The 19,242-nt window shown below is 40.5% G+C and overlaps 2 protein-coding genes across 16 annotated transcripts in view; one reads left to right on the forward strand and one right to left on the reverse strand.

Moving 5' to 3' along the window:
• The window catches only part of MBTD1 (mbt domain containing 1), a 69,436-nt gene extending 59,445 nt beyond the window's left edge, over positions 1-9,991 (reverse strand). For 3 of the 11 annotated variants that reach the window (XM_045773062.2, XM_045773061.2, XM_045773059.2), the window contains exon 1: positions 9,569-9,812. In XM_045773062.2, coding sequence (XP_045629018.1) covers positions 9,569-9,589 — 21 coding nt within the window. In that variant the 5' untranslated portion in view covers positions 9,590-9,812. Of the gene's footprint in view, positions 1-8,870; positions 8,935-9,568; positions 9,815-9,852 lie in introns of those variants that run through there. The other 8 variants (XR_015721307.1, XM_045773058.2, XM_045773064.1 and 5 more) reach the window with 7 other exon arrangements.
• Positions 9,992-10,323: 332 nt separating this feature from the next.
• UTP18 (UTP18 small subunit processome component) overlaps positions 10,324-19,242 on the forward strand; it is a 36,916-nt gene continuing 27,997 nt past the window's right edge. For all 5 annotated transcript variants that reach the window (XR_015721308.1, XM_087854510.1, XM_045773068.2 and 2 more), the window contains exons 1-4: positions 10,324-10,662; positions 12,242-12,354; positions 13,330-13,428; positions 17,771-17,838. Coding sequence is in view for 4 of the 5 variants with exons in the window: in XM_087854510.1 (XP_087710636.1) it covers positions 10,324-10,662; positions 12,242-12,354; positions 13,330-13,428; positions 17,771-17,838 (619 nt within the window). In the remaining variant the exon portion in view is untranslated. The remainder of the gene's footprint in view (positions 10,663-12,241; positions 12,355-13,329; positions 13,429-17,770; positions 17,839-19,242) is intronic.

Genomic DNA, 19,242 nt, shown 5'->3' on the forward strand with positions numbered 1-19,242 from the left:
TTGGTGCATATATAACGGTTAATATCTTCGTTGTGAGCTGTGGGTTTTAGTATTACAAACTGTCCTCCTTTGCTGTTTAATGCTTTTTGGTTTGACTTCTACGTTGATATCAGCATTGCCAATCCCGCTTTCATATTACTTCTATTTGCTTGGTTGATCTTTCTCCATCTTTTTAACTGTTTTAAGGGCCTCTTGTGTTATAAAGTTGGATTTTGATTTTGTTTCTTCTTTCATTTTTATTGAAATATAATTGACATATAATATTAGTTTACTGGATTTTGATTTTTGAGCCAATCTGAAAGTCTTTTTATTGGTGAGAGAATCTTCACTGATGTGACTGGTAGGTTTGATTTCAATTCTGTCATATTCTTTTGTTATAATTACTGTGTACATCATCATTTTCCATGATCGTTTTCTTTGGCCTTTTAAACATTTCAGTGTTTTCAAAGGTTTGTATTTTTTTCCTAATGCTTACACCTTCAAATCTTTTACATTTCCATGTATCTTCTCTCTTAGCTAGTCTTTTCTTTCAGTTTCAGACGGTATCGTTTGAGTCCCTTGTGATAGTTAACCTATAATTATTAGTCTTAGCTAAGTTTTCTTTTCCTATTCCTCACACATTTTTTTAGCTGCCCTCTTTCTACTTTGTCAGAACCTGTAACATTTATGTACTATTCTACTTATGTCCCTACTCCTGATTTTAACCTTAGTTCAAATAGATACACGAAATCACTGCCAATCTTTTCTGCAGAAAATTTCCCACACCTCTTTTAGATGAAGCTTATCCTTCAACAGTTTCCTCAGGAAGGGCTAGTGAGTACAGTATTCCCTGAATTCTCAGCGTGTTTAAAACTTTTTCTATAGTCTTAACTCTTGAAAGACAATTGACTGGATATAAAAATCTTTGGTTAGCATTTTCTTTCCTTATGCTGCTCCACTGTTGTCTTGCTTTGTATGTTGCTTTTAAGAAATCCGATACCAGTCTACGTCTCTGGCCCTTGTAAGGCACTTCATCTTTCCCCCTGGAACCTGGAAAGTTTTTCTGTATCTTTAAAGTCCTACAGCTTTACTAGAATGGATCCTGCAGTTTACCTTCTGGTATGAAATAATGTAGAGATTCAGATCTTTATTTCCAGAAAGTTTCCTTGGGTATTATGGCTTTTTTTTCCTTCTTGAGAGGCACCAACTACACATCAGACTCTTTGGACCCATCTTCCATTTAAAGTGTCAATTAAAAAAGAATCTCATTTTCATTCTCTTGACTGTTTTCCTGCTTCTCTTCAATGTCTTTTATTATATTTGCATTCAAATGTACTGTTTGGTGGGAACCTTATAACTTAGTCTTCATTTCTGATGTGTTTTTCTTCTCTTTTCTGAGTTTAATCTACTCTGATTTTATTCCTGTTTCTTGTTCCTTTCTTAGTTTTATATTTCTGATTCAAGGTTTTTCTTTTTTTTCATATCCCCAAACCCTGGTTTGAGGACGGTGTCAATTTTCTTCTGCCTTGTTTTTTGGGTGGTGGAGGGGAAGATTTTCACCAGTTGAAATGTTCTGATTCACGTTTTTTCCTATAGTAGTTCTGTCTACATGTAGTCCATTCTTTCCTATTTCTGTTCATTTCATGGTCAAGAGTTCCTGGTTCAAGAACACTCCTAAGTTTACTTTCTCTTTCTTTTTCTGAAAGAGTAATAATTTCTCCTCTTCCTTCTTTCTCCTCACTGCCATGTCTCCACCCCTTCCCTATGAAGTACTGCTTGTAACTTAAGTTACCAATTCTGGCACTGCTTACTTTCAAGCTCTTCCCTGTGGCTAAAGCTGCAAACTACCAAATTTCAAAACCTGTGTTCAGTACTTCGGAACTTAGTGGTGGATTCTCTTTCGGAATGGATATTCTGTGCTTCATCTAAGTCTTCCATGGCCCTAAACTCTATCAGTGAACCTGTTAAGACTCCTTTCTCGGGGCACCTGGGTGGCACAGCGGTTGGGCGTCTGCCTTCAGCTCAGGGCGTGATCCCGGCGTTCTGGGATCGAGCCCCACATCAGGCTCCTCCGCTATGAGCCTGTTTCTTCCTCTCCCACTCCCCCTGCTTGTGATCCCTCTCTCGCTGGCTGTCTCTATCTCTGTCGAATAAATAAATAAAATCTTTAAAAAAAAATAAAAAAATAAAATAAAAAAAAAAAAGACTCCTTTCTCTCACTCCTCATATCCACAGAACTGGGCAGAAGGAGCTCTTGGAATCTGATTTATTTCTCTACTTAGAGGTAATTTGAAGGTTGTGGTAATCTGTTTCTTAATAATGCTGAAGGCGTGGGTGATGTGTGACGGATATGTGCTCTCTGTTGACTTTACAGGTTTACAAAAAGGTGGGTGGGGAAATTGGATCAGGCTACTGCCATTGTTCTCCAAAACTGAAAATCTACACATACATATTTAAGAACTATATATTAGAAATATTGGTTTTGCTATTTTTTGAAACACTTTACCTATCATTATTAGATTTACTTTTTGTATTATCTAACAGTTTTCTAGACTAAGTCTTCTTCATTTTCATCTAATTTGGTTCAGAAACACATTTTGCCCTATGGGAGTTTATTCATAAATTCCATTATAATGTCTTACTGGACTATTTTTACTAGTGATTTGTAAAAGGTCTCTTACGATTAATACAACTAATATTTACAGAATGCTCAGTATGTGGTAGGCACATTCTAAGCACTTAATGTGTAGTAATGCATTTAAATCCTCACAACTATTATTACTCCCATTTTACAGATGAGGAAGCAGAGGCTCGAATAGGCTAAGCAACTTGCCTGAGGTCATACAGCTAAAATGAACACTAGCAATATAAATCAAGAAAATAACTTAGACCTATGTTAAATTTTAACCTCTTTTTTCCCTTTCTTAATTATTGTTCTGTCAGTTAACTTCTGTAAGCATAGGTAATAAGGATCAAATAAAACTATTTCAAGTAATGTGCCTTTTTGAACACTTCGCTCTTTAAAATAAAAGTGCAAAATCATGTTACGTGACTATTTAAGATCTTGAGTAGAAGGTAACAGGATGACTGGAGGAGAAACCTCACCCAACATTTGGGCATATATGGTATGGCCATAAGTGGACCACAGAGGAAGTCAAAATATCTAGGATTCATACACTGAGTGATATACACCTAATATTTAGAATTATGGAGATAGATTTTGGGTGAAAAAGCTGAAAGAGTTATAAGTACTTATTTCATGAGAGCTATATAGGGAAGAGAAAGAGACTGCTGTAAAGGATCCTGTTGGGGGGGGACACTTTTACCATTGTTTGTAACATTGTACTATCAAGTACATGTATTATTCTTATAAAAATAAAGGTCAATTTCTATAAAGCATAAACTACCTTCTTAAAATTCATTAAGCTGATAAAAATGGAGAAATTGATATTTGGCATGGCAAATGTGTGTGTGAAATGGCCCTGATACATCCTTGACAGGAAGGAAAACTTAGGCCATCTTTTTGGAACACAATTTGCCATTATCTGTGAAATCTTAAAAAAAAAAAGGAGTATGCCTTTTGACCATGTAATTCCACTTTTTGGAATCTGTCCTTCAGAAATAGTCATAGGACACTAAAATCTATATGGAAAGATGTTTCTTGAAGCGATAATGTAATAGTGAGAAACTGGAGGCAATATAACCACTTGTTGGGGAATGATCAGTAATAAGTAAGATACTAAGCAAAAAACATAAATTGCAAAATAGGAATGGCAGACTTTTTATTAAAAGAAACAATGTATGCTGGTATATGCACAGATTGACATATCTATGTTCATATATGCATGTAGGAAGATCTTAGAAGGAACAGCTAAACTGTTAACAGGGTAACAACGGAATGGGAGGATGATTTTAACTTTTCTATGGTTTTCATTTTCCTTTTTTAAACAGCAAATGTGTAATACTTCTGTAGTGAAAAAATAAAAAAGGTTTTTATAGTGACAAAATGTAAGGAAGAATCACAAATTACAGTAAAATTTCATTTCCCTACTGTAATTATAGCCTTGATGAACCCTCCACCCTTCTACAGAAGAATTGAAAGGTAAAACTTTTCTAGGAAAAATTTTACAGAAAATATTTGAGATTCTAAAAATGCAAGCACAAATAAACACACAACAAAGTAATAACAGTATAAATTCAATATGAATAAACTCATCGTAAGTTAATCAACTTTCCATTATCTAAACCCATAGGATGCAGTGGCCCATATAATTTTCCAGGTTTTATATTTAGTCATGAAGTATAAGTTTCCCAAATCCTTCAGTTTGAAGGTTGTATGTGTGAACTCACCAAGTTAAAACTAAAGGAATTAAGAGATCGATGATGACTGGACTCAGTAGGAGCTAAAGAACTATTTAGCTCTTGCTGGTTTTCGTCATTCTGCTATCAGGACGAAAAGCAGTCTGTCACTGTGATACAATTCACTGGCCTTAACAGAAATGCCTTCATTCTTTCTCAGCTTACTATTAGGAGGAAGATAAATGGTGAGGATTGGGATTACTGGGTTTTTGTTTTCCATAAGACCATTGTGAAAGAATAAATTCATGTCAATGATACAACCAAGAGCAAAATGAAAACAATAATATACTAAGTAACTCCCTTAGAGAAACTGTAAAGTACCCAGGGAATGACAGGAAAGGACAATATTCCACATAACAGAATTCTATAGCTTAAAGCAACAGTGAGCAAAAGGAAGCTTTTCTTGGATATACAGAAATACACATTTCTATCTGTTTAAGTTCTGGTTCTATAACTTTTGACTTCGGATGTAACAATTACTTGGGTCTCAGTTTCCCTCTCTTCTAAATAAGGAAAACATCATGTATCACACAGGAAGGATGTATGATAAAATAATCCACATGAATGGGCTTTCAGTTCTTCAGAAGAAAGCTATAAATCCTTAAGTATGAACCTGAAGAGCTATTTTTTTTTTTAAGATTTTATTTATTTGACAGAGACAGCAAGAGAGGGAACACAAACAAGGGGAGTGTGAGAGGGAGAAGCAGGCTTCCCGCTGAGCAGGGAGCCCCATGTGGGGCTCGATCCCAGGACCCTGGGATCATGACCTGAGCCGAAGGCAGACGCTTAGCGGCTGAGCCACCCAGGCCCCCCTGAAGAGCTAATTAAAAAAGATGACCACATCAAAATTGGAAAGGCAGTAGCCGAGAGAGACTTTAAGATCATTATTAGCTATCTACTCTACCACAAATAACAGAATTCATACTAAAGCTGGGACTGCAGTGTAAATGTAGTTTGAGCAATCAAATGAGCTCATTACTATGTTAATAGAGCAAAAAATAAGTTAAACAGATCTGATATAACCTAAAAACACTGACCTAAGATGGTGATATTCTCTTGGTGTTTATCTTTTGAAAACAGGTTTGGAGCTGATTGTGCAAAAGATACATTACCACTGAACAATAATAACCATGGGGTATTAACAATGAAACAATTAAAAATAGGGTTAAACACATATGTGTACATAAGGGGGTTATTTCTCCAGTGTGTAAAATAACCTGCAACCAGCTCATTGAAGTTTTGAGATCTAAAAGTAAAGCAATAGGTGATATCATCCAATATTTATTGAGTAATATAGACAAATCATTATGCTAAGCATAGCAACAGAAATACAAGTGTTAGATTTACTATGCATGTCCTCCACATAGACTACAAACTATGGCCAAATAGTTGGGGGAACAAGAAATTACTAAATTAATTGAGTTATTGTATGTAACCTATTCCATAGGAATAGTAGTAACAGCTAATAGTGAAAAAGGAAAAAGAAAAAGGGATTTTGAGAAAATATCTTAATACTTTATCATTTATAGCAGCTGACAATTTCTTATACGCTGGTCATCACGTCTGATTGGTTTCCAGAAACCCTGGGAGTGAGGTAGGGCCGAAGCCTGGCCCACAGTTAGGTGAGAAAGATGACGCCTGAAGAGGTTAAGCAACTTACTTAAGACCACGGGTTAGGAGGTGGCGGAGTGAGAGCCTGGCCAGTTTGCCAACTTTGTCAAGGGCTTATTTCCACCACATTAAATTTTTAGCTATCAATACTAAAGTGAGAACTAGAAAGGAGCTCAGAAATATTCAAATGCAGCATTTCCCTAGTCAATCTGATAAAAACTTTCTCCGGCATGCATTAAAAACAGAGTCTTAGGCCGCACTGCAGACCTACTGAATGATAATCCCTGGGAGAGAGGTTTTGTATGGTTACGAGAGCCCCAAGAGGTGGTTTTAACGATTAGATAAATTTGGAAAACACTCTTCTGTATCTCCATGTCCAACATGGCAGACCTGTGTCTATTTAAATTTACACTGGTTAAATCAAAAGAAAAGACTGGGTTGCACTAGCTATCTTTTAAGTGCCCAATAGCCACGTGTAGCTAGTGGCTGCCATACTGGGTAACACACATATAAGACGTTCCTATGACTGCACAGAGTTCTACTGAACAATGCTGATTCTACACCAGCCCTTCAACTACGAGGATGAGAAAACTGAGACCCACGATTTCATCTGCCAAGTGCCACGAAGCTAGTCAGTGGCAGAATTGAAATACTAACCTAGTCTGCCAGTACCTCTCTTACTACATCATTTCATCCCACCTCAAACCAGGCTTTTTCCTATGTGTATTATTTCCTTTCCACCCTTTCTTGGGGGTTCCAGAAAAGAAAGAAGAAAAAATCTGTGTGTGTGTGTGTGTAAACCTTAAAAAAAGTCATTAAAAAATCATGATTAAATCTCAACCAATCTGCAATTTTTGTATAAAACTAAAGGTAGTGTTGGACAATTACTAATACCCTGGTGTTAGGAGGCATATCTTATTTAACTTTTAATTCCTTCCTCTTCTATTGACTTGATGTTTTCATCTTTCTCTTGGACTTGAAACCCTGAAACTAATGTTACATTTTAACTGGCTTACCTTAATTTTTAAATGTGAAAAGGTTACATCTTATTCAGCAAACATTTTAAAGATGAAAATTGAGAAATAAGGAGTAACCAAAAAATAGTGACTTGTCTAATTTTAGAATGTGGTCACTCAAACCACCGGGTACTCTTGGCTTTCAGTAATCTAGTGGTTTTGTATTTATGACATTAATATGTTGTTTTCACTTGTAACCTACAGCTCTACCTTCTTTTGACTACTATGTCATATTTTCAAACAATTTGAGGGCCTAGAAGCATCTAAATATGTTGGATGGTTTAGATTCTAATCAGGTCAACATATAACCAGTCACAAAAAATACAACAGTGTCTTCTTTAAAAATAAAACCAGTTGTTCCTGTCTAGTATGCTCAGAATGCAAATGTCTCCAAAGTCAGTCAGCTTAAGTCATGACAGTTCATGTTTAAAGTGAGCAGGAAAATAACTTGGAACTCCATAGTAATTAGAACTTTAAAGACAGAATTACACAGCTCTATCAGTTTTTTTCAGTACCTAGCATTCATTTCCATGTTAAATTCTAGTGACTAGATTTAGATGAAACTGATGTCAAACTATAAAATTAAAAATTGGATTGTCTAAAAACATGGCCCAACATAAGATACTTATGAACAAATACTTATTCAAGACAGTTTTGCCATAATTTGCAAGGCACCCAGAAGCCTTGAGATGGGGTTCTATATAAATAGAAGCTACTTGTTATTCAGAGAAAGAGATGGTGCAAAAACAAAAACAAACACAGCTATTTTCTTTCAAAACACTCACTGGTGTTGAGGTAAACAAATAAAAAAATACAGTCCAAGTAAGAAGGTAGAACAGAGCAAGAGTCGCTAAGTCATGACAGGGGGAGAGAGAAAAATGTCTGTGTTTCAGTATTTTAAGCAGGGGACTGGTAGTTTAAGAGAAAATTTATTCTCTGGCTTTTAGACCAGATTCATTACTTCTACACATTATCTGTTATGTCTTGACTCCACTTCACTATATTAAGAAGAGGAAAAACAAGTGCCCTGAAGATTCTTATGCCAACAAAACTACTTTTGGAGGGGGCACAGCTCACCAAATGAAGAACATCAGAAAAACGTTAACTGACAACAGCAGAAAGGGAACTATCTCAACGACTGAGTGATAAATGGCATATACTAATGTAAAGAGCATGAAAACTATTGCAAACTGTAAGCACATATAAAAGTGTTCCAAAAATTTCAAATCTCATAAAAGAACTGCAAAAGAAAGTAATAATAAAGAAAGAAATGAAAGTATTGTGAAAGACCGGCCTTGAGAACTAAGCCCAGCTTGAAAGGAAGACAGGTCAAAAGGAAGGGAGGGGGCAGTTCTGACCACCTCTGTACCAGGAGATGCTTCTAACAGCTCCAGTGCTCTCTCCCCAAAAGACAATTTTAGGCAGTTTTAGGGAAAGTGATTTAGGCAACAAGCACATGTGCTTTGAGAGGGGAGAAGTACAGAGATGCTGATGAATTTTCTACCTACAAAAAGATGCACTAATGAGAGAAAACAGCCATGAAATCCCAGACTGTAATTCCCAAGCTTCCTGTAGAAAAATATCAACCATTCTCAGACATACAAGCCAGCGCATTTGAAAATGACCCAGCAAAGTTTTCAGCCGGCCCTATCTCTCAAACCCTCCTTCCTCCACTTCCCTGCTGTTCTTTCCTGGCACACAAAATATAGGCCAATGAGCGGTGGGTGGGTGAGGAGGATATGAGAGAAAATTTGAGAAGTAAAAAAGGGAGCAACTTAACAAGGACATGAATGAGACTGAAGGGTCTAATAAGGGTAAGCAAACAATTCGAACGAAACGGGCCTTCCCGGGCAGCAGAGAGCGTTCAGTGTTGGTAAGGGTTTAAATAGAGGCCAGACTACCTACCACTTGTCAGAGAGGCTGCAGAGGGGACGGCTGCTTTGGGTGACCTCTAATGTCTCTTCCGACTCTGAAATGTTAGGATTCTTATTTCACAAAAGAGAACGCAATGGTCCCGAAAGCCCACCGACCTAGAACCCTTTTAAATAAGCGGCCCAGGTGGCTGCTTCCCAAACACCACTCCCACCTCTCCCTCCCACACGTGCCCACCCCGCCCCCTTTCAATATTTCCACCTCCACGTGCGAAATGCCTCGCGGCACTCGCCCCGCAGCGGATAGGCACCTTCCCCCGCAAAAGCATCCAAACTAGGCCCCTCTGGGGCAAGTGAGGACTCCACTCTCCCACCATGGACGGCTAAAAAAGGAAAAGTCTCAAATCCAGCCTCCCTCCCCCCTATCAGCTAGAGCTGAAGGGGGAGGGGGGGCGGAACGCAGAGAAAAACTTTCTTCTAAAATTTTTCTTCCAAAGAGTGGAGGGAGTAGAGAGAACCCCGCCGAGTCCGGGGCTGAGGGGGTGGGGGGAGGGGAACCCCCAATCGTTTAACGGCCGGTAGGGGGAGGGGGACTCTGGAGGTTGAGGGGGCGTGGGATGAAGAAGCAGGCCTGGGAGCGGGGTCAAGGAACTGCAGGGGTTCCTGGGGTCGGGGAGCTGCAGGCGTCCCCCCCACCTGGCACACAAAGCGGCTGCCGCGCTCGGCTCTCACCAGATCCTTTGTGTTTTCCATCAGGGCCTCATGGGTAGGGGTTGTCCGTGCTCCCCGGGCCCGCGGCGCCCCCTCCCCGAGCTGGGGGCAGGCGCCTCTCCCCGGGACTACGGCGACTACAGGGGGCCCCCGTTGGGCCCAGACCAGAGGCGGCTGCGGCAGCCCCCGGATTTCCCCCCTTTAACTCGGGTGGCCCCAGGATATCAACAACATTAGCATAGCCCTCCCTCCCCAGCGCGCCTGCGCCGTGACCCGCGCCCCGATTGGCCCACTTCCCTACATACCCTCCTCTCTCTCTCCTCCAGCGTGGGACCCTCTGCAGGCTCCGTACTCCAAGGGCCGTACCAAGACGAGGGGGTGGAAAAGGCAACCGCGGCTCGTGTCAACTCGAGTGATTAAAAAGTCAGGAAGAAGAGTAGAAGTTTCATTCAGTCATCCCAGCTTATACTCTGGCTTTCTTCTGCTCCTTTCAGTCAGTTGCAGCTGCGAAGTTGTGTTGGAAAAAATTTTCCACTCCAGTCACACCGCTTCCCCCTCCACCCGGAAGATTGGTTCTCCCGGAGGAACTCCCCTACGGGGAGGGGTTGGTGAGAGGAGTGGGCGTTACGTAGCGAGAGAGTGTTGGTCACGTGCTAACAGGCCGCGCAGGCTCCTTCCGACCCCGCGGGGCCTCAGCGGCCGCGGAAACCGAACCGCGTCGGCGCACGCGCAGCGAGGTTCCACGTGAGCGCCTGCGTTTCTTCTCCAAACCAACGATGCCGCCGGAACGTAGAAGCCGAACGAAACCGGACCGGAGAACCGGAGGAAGGCTGGGCCGGAAGAGCCGAATGAAGCCGGACCGGAAAGCCGGAGCAGGGCCGGGCGGGCCGCCCCGAAAGGCTGCTCCTTCATCCCAGCGGAAACCGCCGGCCCGGCCGAGCGCAGCGGCCGCTGCGATCGCAGTCGCGGCGGAGGAGGAGAGACGGCTCCGGCAGCGGAACCGCCTGACGCTGGAGGAGGACAAGCCGGCCGTGGAGCGGTGCCTGGAGGAGCTGGTGTTCGGCGACGTCGAGGACGACGAGGACGCGTTGCTGCGGCGTCTGCAGGGCTCGCGGGTGAGGGAGGCCGCGGCGCGCGGGTTGGGCGCGCTCGGGCGGGGCGCACGGTGGGCGGCGAGCCTCCGGGGGCGGAGCCTGGGCGACCTGCGGCGCCGGGAGCGCTCAGGTCGGCGGGCTCCCGAGAACGCGGGCGCCGACGACGGGTGCCAGACTGGAAGTCTCCGCTGGGCGGAGACCTCGCCTTTCTCCGCCCCCGGGGGGAGCCCCTGCGTCTGGTATCCAGCAGGCGCTCTACACGTACGTGTAGCGAACTGCAGTCGTGACCAGTTTTCGCGGCTTAGTCCGACTGTGCTCCCTCCAAACTCAATGTTTTTTCCTCGTGGCCGTTCGATCTCCAGCCTCGGTACCTTGCCGTGATTCGGGAGTTACGGAATCGGAATGTGCGTTTTAAGACTCGCCAACTTCTGAGAATGATTGTGTTTGTCTTTTCACCAGATCATTGTTCGTCTGTTGGGGGCCACATATTTTTTCTGGCAGTGAAAACCCTGCATGCTTTTTATCATCCCTTTTGGACATTTTTAATCACTTTTTGGGGACACTTTTAATCATCCCTTTTATGCTATGCCTGATTTTTCTTTAAAGATAGGGAGTTCCAGTCAATGGGGGAGACACAGCAATGGGCAAAAACAGACAAAAGTCTCTTGCTCTTTTGGAGCATGTGTACTAGAAGAGGAAGATAAAGTAAAATGCAAATATGTCAGTGACGTGTGCTGAAGAGAAAAAGAAAAAAAGCGCTAGGGAAAGGAAGATGAGTGTGTGTAGAGGCCTGTAAAATTGAACATAGCATGGCCAAGCAAAGCCTCAACGAGAATACTCCGTTTGGTAAATGAATGCCTACCTCGCAAGTGGCCAATGTCAATTCATTGTCAGTATCTCCTTTGGGTGCTTATGAGGGAAGCTGCAGAAATCTCTGGCAGATAGAGAACTGTTCCTGGAAAGCTGCTGGCCTTTGGGACAGTTTCATAGTCAAGATAAGGAACAGTCTGTGTGAGGTGGGATGTATTGGGCTTTGAAGGATCATAGGCTGGTTACACAAGTGAGAAAATACTTGGACGTATCTATTAGTGGTTTTGGGGAAAGCTCAAACTCAGCTTCTGGGAGTATTCTGTTGTAGATTTAGGTGTGATAGTCTAGTGTAAGTTTTCTTAAGGTAGGGGGTCAAGAATGGTTATGAACAATGGAGAAGAGGTATGTCTAAGAATATGAAATGTCAATTAAGGATGGTATTCAGTCATGTGACTGAATGATGTCAGTCTGCCTCTGGTCCTGTGATTTCTGTAGTTCTGGAATTTTTCCAGCTCCTTTCCTCATCTGTCAGCTCATCTTTTGTTGTTCTCATCTTACTTCGTCCTTTCTTTTCAGCATGTCAGCTTTTCGCTCCTTGACTGTTTTGTCCAGTATATGGTGCCATTCTCTCATCTCTGCATTTTCTGTTCTGCCTCCACCATTTGGTGTGGTAGCGTTCTGTCCCATTATTCCATCAGAGGGCCTACAAAGCGTTCTACAAGACTTCTAACTGTAGGGTGTGTGCGTCTGCTGAAAAACTCAGTGCTTGAGGGCATTTTGTCTTCTCTAGGTTCAAGTACAGGAAGACTCAGGTGACTCGGAAGTGGAGAATGAAGCAAAAGATAATTTTCTATTCCGAAAGAAGCCAGTTTGGGTTGATGAAGAAGATGAAGATGATGAAATGTAGGTTGCCTAATTTTTCTTCCAGAATCCCTCTGGATACTTAAAAAATTATTTTGTTAAGTTTTAAAGAGGTTCTCTTTACAAATATGTGATTACGTGAAGATCTAAAAAATACCGTAAAGCAGAGGAAAGAAAAGGTCATTCATAAACCCACCACTAAGGGAGAACCATTGTTAACATGTTGGCATTCTTCTCTCCTGCTCTCTTCTCTTGTGTGCTTTATCGAATAGCAAAGAAAGCAATGTTTGGTATCACATTTGAGTTTGCCTTTTAATTTGGCCAGTTCTTAAGTGACCAAGGGCAGGTTTGGAACCTGCCTTTTCTCTTTTGAATGGAGGTAATAATAGTAGTATCAGAATGCACTTACAAGCATTTCCCCCCACTTAAGAATGAAAACTTTTATAAACGGTTTTAAATGGATATATTATAGTCTATTATGTGAATTAACTATAATTTATGCAAGTATTATCAGATAGGTTTTCCTGTTTTTCCCTTTGATAAGTTGATATTGAGACAAATGTTTTTCTGCATAAACCTTTTTCTCCTTTCTAATTATTTCTGTGAGAAAGATTTTCTGAGGTAGAATTACTTAAACAAAGGGCATGGGCATGTGTAAGATTCTTGATAAAAACTGCCAGACTGACCAAGAGGTTCTCCCCGTTTACCTTCCCGTTGAAAGGCGTCCATTTCACTCCATTCTTATAAACAATGCTTAGTTTCTTTTCAGACTTTGTCAGTTTAATGGGCGGGAAATATCTTCTTAATCTGTGTGATTTTTGTCATTACTCATTGGTATTTTTTCAGAGCAGCCTCTATTATGTGTTTATCTTTTTAAAAAAATTAATGTGTATTTGATATTCCACACCTTACACATCTTGACCTATACTTAATTGTGTTCTCAGATTTTTAAAAGCAACAATTAGTTACGACGAATCTTTTAAAGTCATGTAAAGCATACTGTTCTGTTTTCAATAGGGTTGACATGATGAGCAATCGGTTTCGGAAAGATATGATGAAAAATGCCAGTGAAAGTAAACTTTCAAAAGACAAGCTGCAAAAGAGACTTAAGGAAGAGTAAGTGTCTTTTTCCATGTAATTTACCAAGCTGTAATTTATCATCAGTGGTTTATTTGGATTCACCGAGTCTTTGACTATAACAGTTTCTTGGGTAGTGAGATTTCCATTTTGAAGGGAATACAAGTACAAAAAAATTTTGGAAAATCTTGTAATCCTACCACCTACATATAATCAGTGATAATATTGCATACTTGCTTGTTTATTTGGATATGGTAAACCATCTCTTTTCCATAACTTCTAAGCTCTTTTAGTTGAACAGAGCTGGGAAATGTATGTATATTTTAAAATAATGACTTCATGGGGCGCCTGGGTGGCTCGGTTGTTAAGCGTCTGGCTTCAGCTCAGGTCATGATCCCAGTGTTCTGGGATCGAGCCCCACATCGGGCTCCTCCGCTGGTAGCCTGCTTCTCCCTCTCCCACTCTCCCCTGCTTGTGTTCCATCTCTCATTTCCTCTGTCTGTCAAATAAATAAATAAAATCTTTAAAAAAAATAATGATTTCATGGGGCACCTGGGTGGCTCAGGTGGTTAAGCATCTGACTTCGGCTCAGGTCATGATCTCAGGGTCCTGTCATCAAGCCCTGCGTTGGGCTCTGCACTCAGCAGGGAGTCTGCTTCTTCCTCTGTCCCCCCCCTTCCCAGCTCTTGTGAAAGCTCCCCCCCACTCTTTCTCTCTCTCAAATTAACAAATGAATAAAATCTTTGAAAAAAAGCCTTTCTTTTTAAAAAAAGATAAATAAAATGATGATTTCATCCTGATTTTTCCAGTTCAAACTTACAGATCTTCAAAAGTTTTTTCTTTCAGTATTTTATCTAAATTCAAGTTAGTAAACATGTAGTGTAGCGTTAGTTTTAGGGGTAGAATTTAGTGGTTCATCACTTGCACGTAACACCCAGTGCTCATTACAAATGAGTGCCCTCCTTAATACCCATCACCCATTTATGCCATCCCCCCACCCACTTCTCCTCCAGCAACCATCAGTTTGTTTCCTATAGTTATGAGTCTCTTATGGTTTGCCTTCCTTTCTGTTTTTTGTGTTTTTTTTTTAAGATTTTATTTATTTTAGAGAGAGAGCTCAACCGGGGGAGGGAGGGGCAGAGGGAGAGAGAGAATCCCAAGCAGACTCTGCTGAGCATGGAGCCTGATGAGGGGCTCGATCTCAGGACTCCGAGATCATGACCTAAGCCAAAACTGAGAGTCGGTCACTCAACTAACTGAGCTGTCCAGCCACCCCTCCCTTTCTGTTTTTCTCAGATTTTATTTTTCCTTCCCTTCTCCTATGTTCATTTGTTTTATTTCTTAAATTCCACATGAGTGAAATCATATGGTATCTGTCTTTCTGACTTATTTTGCTTAGTGTCATATACTCTAGTTCGATCAAAAATATAAATTTTTAAATTTAACTCTTCATTATAATGATTAGGTCACTGATTTCAACTTTCAAAAACATTTAAGTGTTTGAGTATTGAATATTTGAAAACTTGGTACTTTAATTTAACTTTATTAATTTTTCTTCCAAACCTTTATTTAAATTCTAGTTAGTTAACATATAGTGTGATACTAGCTTCAGGAGTAGAATTCAGTGATTCATCACTTACATATAACACCCAGTGCTCATAACAAGTGCCCTCCTTAATGCCCATCACCCATTTAGCCCCCCCCCCACCTACGTCCCTCCATCAACCCTCAGTTTGTTTCCTGTAGTTAAGAGTCTTATGGTTTGTTTCCTTCTTTTTTTCCCTCTACCAGTACGTTTGTCTCTCTTGTTTCCTAAATTCCACGTATGAGTAAAATCATATGGTATTTGTTTTTCTCTGACTGATTTCATTTAGCATAATACATTCTAGCTACATTCAGATTGTTGCAAATGGTTAAGATTTCATTCTTTTTGATGGCTGAGTAATATTTTATACACACACACACACACACACACACACACCACACTTTCTTTATCTGTTCATCAATTGATGGACACTTGGGCTCTTTCTGTAGTTTGGCTGTTGTTGATGGTGTTGCTGTAAACATCAGCGTGCATGTATACCTTCGAACCTGTATTTTTGTATCCTTTGGGTAAACACCTAATAGTGCAATTGCTGGATCATAGGGTGGTTCTGTTTTTAACTTTTTGAGGAACGTCCGTCCTGTTTTTCAGAGTGGCTGTACTAGTTTGCATTCCCACCAACAGTGTAAGAGGTTCCCCCTTCTCCACATCCTTGTCAATGTCTCTTGTTTCCTGTGTTGTTAATTTTAGCCATTCCGACAGGTGTGAGGTGGTATCTCATCATGGTTTTTATTTGTGTTTTCCTGACAGTGATGTTGAGCATTTTTTCATTTGTATTGCCTAGTCGAAAGTCCTTGTATGCTAATTCTGTCATGTTTGTCATTTCTGTGTCTTTCTGTTGACTGATTTTTGTTCTGGTTATGGTTCATGCTTTTCTATTTCTCTTCATGTCTAGAAAATTTGATTAGATTTTGGGCAGCGTGAATGTTAAGTTGATCAATGTCTGGATTTTGATTTTTGCTTTTAATGAGGGTTGAATGAGTGAATATTGAAAGAGTGAGTACTTTTAATGAGTTTTTCTTGGCAGGCAATTGACTGGCTTGGAGATTAGTTTGATCCTTTCAGGATGTGTTTTTAGCTTTGTTGTAGAGTAGCATTTGCTCTAGACTGATTTAGCCACATTTCTAAGATAGGCCCTTTTTGCCAACCCTACTGAATGCCCTGAGTTTTTAATAAGGACCTTGCCTTGACTGTTGGAACTCAAGTGTCTGAACTCTGGTGTTGTGCAACTTACAGCCCCCTGGTAGTTCTCTGCCTGACCTCACGACGTTTCATCCTGTGAATGTGCAGCATAGTGTTCCGCAAAAATGTCTGGGGACCCCAGTGCCGATTTTTGGAGCTTTTTTGTTTTAAGTAGGCTCCACACCGAGCATGGAGCCCAACATAGGGCTTGAATGGACGACCCTGAGATCAAGAGCTGAGCTGAGATCAAGAGTTGGATGCTAAAAAAAAAAAAAAGAGAAAGAAACAGAAAAAAAGAGTCAGATGCTTAACTGACTGAGCCACCCAGGTGCCCCCTTTTAAAAAAAAATTATTTTTTATTTTTTATTCATTTTTATTTTACTTTATCTTTTTAAAAGATTTTATTTATTTATTTGATAGACAGTGAGAGAGGGAACACAAGCAAGGGGAGTGGGAGAGGGAGGAGCAGGCTTTCTGCTGAGCAGGGAGCCCGATGTGGGGCTTGATCCCAGGACCCTGGGATCATGACCTGAGCCGAAGGCAGACGCTTAATGACTGAGCCGCCCAGGCGCCCCTATTCATTTATATTTTAATAAGGCAAATCCTTTTTTAAAAATTTTTAAATTTTTTTCTTATTTTTAAGTAGGCTCTACACCCAGCATGGAGCCCCATTGCAGGGCTTGACCTCATGACCGTGAGATCAAGACCTGAGCAGAAATCGAGTCAGTCACCTAACCAACTGAGCGACCCAGGCACCTGGAGCTCTTTCTTTTTCTCTTCTGTTGTTCACTGCCCCTCAGATTCCAGTTGTCTCAGCCTCTTTAAGGTCTGACTTTTTCTCACTGGTTCTGTGCTAGGGTCTCAAAAAATTGCCTTCAGGGGAAAATCCTAGGATGGCAGCGCTCACCTTTTTATTTCCTTTTAGGGATCTCAAGCTTGTGTTGTTTGTTGTCCAATTTTTGAAAATAGTTTCATATATTTTGTCTAGTTTTCTAGTAGTTTATGGCCAGTGGGCTGAGTTTGGTGGCTTTGTCTGTACTTCTGTATTAAACAATTAGAATGCCACTGTGCACTCTTCCAGAAACCAGACCTTCAGAATATGCTTCTCATGCTTCTTGTAAAGCTTCCTTTTTCCAGAGTGAAATGCTCCAATTTTATTCAAAGGATGCGTGATTGTGTTTTGTATATTCTTACCAGCCCATTTTCTTTCAGATGTGTTTTACTATGTGCTCTGTTACTGTCGCGTTGGTTTATAACCACATACAGAGTTCTTTGCTTAGTCCCAACGTCTGAGATGTGTTGATCTGAGCAAATAAGCAGACATGTAACTAGACAAAAATAATTAACAAATATGTGTCCAGGTGTCCTGTATCCAAGACTAGTTTATATGGTTAGAGCTTCAAAAGTTTCCCATATAGGCAAGTTGGGACTATTCTGTGTGATTAGTCCTTCTGTTCTTAAAGATAATAATTTCTTTGGCAGAGGTGAAAGCATGTATACAATGCTTTCAAGGGTAAGCTGATGTATACTCTTTAAATCTCTTAAGCTTGGTGAGCATTTATTAACACAGAAGTTCGTTTTTGTGTTTTTGCTTAGATTCCAGCATGCCATGGGGGGAGTACCCGCCTGGGCAGAGACCAATAAGCGGAAAACATCTTCAGATGGTGAGTATTGATATCTCTAAGTTAGTCAATAAGTCTCTGTTCCTGTTCTGTTCTATGAGCTTTCTCATGAGGCTCGTTAAAACCTGGTGTTTCAAATATGTTTGTTTTTTTTTTTCTCCGTTTAATGTTTGGTTTTGAAGTCTACCGATTCTGTGAGGGGAGCTCTTTTACAATAGTGTAAGATTTATTTAATAGCACGTTCTCTTTTGTATGGACAGTATCGGATGAATTTTATGATGTTTGATTCTCAACAGAACTATGTTGTGTTTATGGTATAGGATTAAGAAAAAATAACTATTACTCTTCATTCAGAGCCCCTTCTGAAGACATTGGCAGCTAATCTAGCTGTCTGTTAGGAAATGGGACATGTAGGGAGCACGTGTCCGGTCAGGCCCAAGATGATCAGTCACTTCGTAAAAACCTATTTTTCAACTCCAGGTTTTAACTTTGTCTTGTACCATAATTGCTTTCTCCTTTTTAGATCCTTGAGTTTAGATATTATCAGTATGGATAGCTTACCAAGATCTGATTTGTGTGCTCCGAGTTACACATTTTAGACTTGGAATTGACTTTTGAAATCCTTTAGGGAGTCTGGAGTATATCCTCCCACATAATGCAGGAACTCTCTACTTACCATCCTCGATTTTTGATGAGCCTCTGTTCGATTACCACCACCACCTCTCCCACCCTTCTCCCCGTCTCTGTTAGTCCAGGCCCCATGGTATTCAAGTACAGGGAGCCCGTATAAAGAACCAGCTGTTTTCTGTAATTCTGTTAGAAAACTCAATCTGTTACTAAGTCAAAATTTACTTTCTGGTTTCCAGCCAGATACTTTTAGAGGTTGAAGGAATCTTAGTGATATAGCCTGAATTTATCCCCTGCAAGAATCTTTTCAACAGCATCTGTTAGATGGTAATTTAGCCTCTGCTTAAGCGTGTCAAATAATGCTGTACTCTTTACGGGTCTGTTTTTCCCTCTTCTCTTTTCCTTAAGAACTAATTGTTAGAATTTTTTCCAATTTCGAAATTTACTTCCCTACAGTATGTAGTCCTACCTTTTAAAAGTATACAGTTAAAAAAAAATTTTAAAGAAGTATACAGTTTATTTTACCTCTTGTCTTGTGTAAAAGTCTGTGATTGAAGGAATGTCTTTCCAAGTTTGTTTTTTAACAAGTTTAACATCTTTTGACCTTTTTTTTTTTTTTTTTTTTACAATATATGATTTATACCTCCTTGGTTACCAGTTTGCCCTCCTCGATGAGATATAATTTTATTACCCGTTTTAGAATGCCACATTCATAGGCTATTTTATTTATTTATTTTTAAAGATTTTACTTATTTATTTGAGAGAGAGCATGAGCAGGGGAAGGGGGGACAGAGGGAGAGGGAGGAGTAGATTCCCCGC

Source organism: Ursus americanus, chromosome 23, assembly GCF_024610735.1.
Source record: "Ursus americanus isolate L20-20 chromosome 23, mUrsAme1.1.p, whole genome shotgun sequence".
In the NCBI taxonomy this organism is placed as follows: Eukaryota; Metazoa; Chordata; class Mammalia; order Carnivora; family Ursidae; genus Ursus; species Ursus americanus.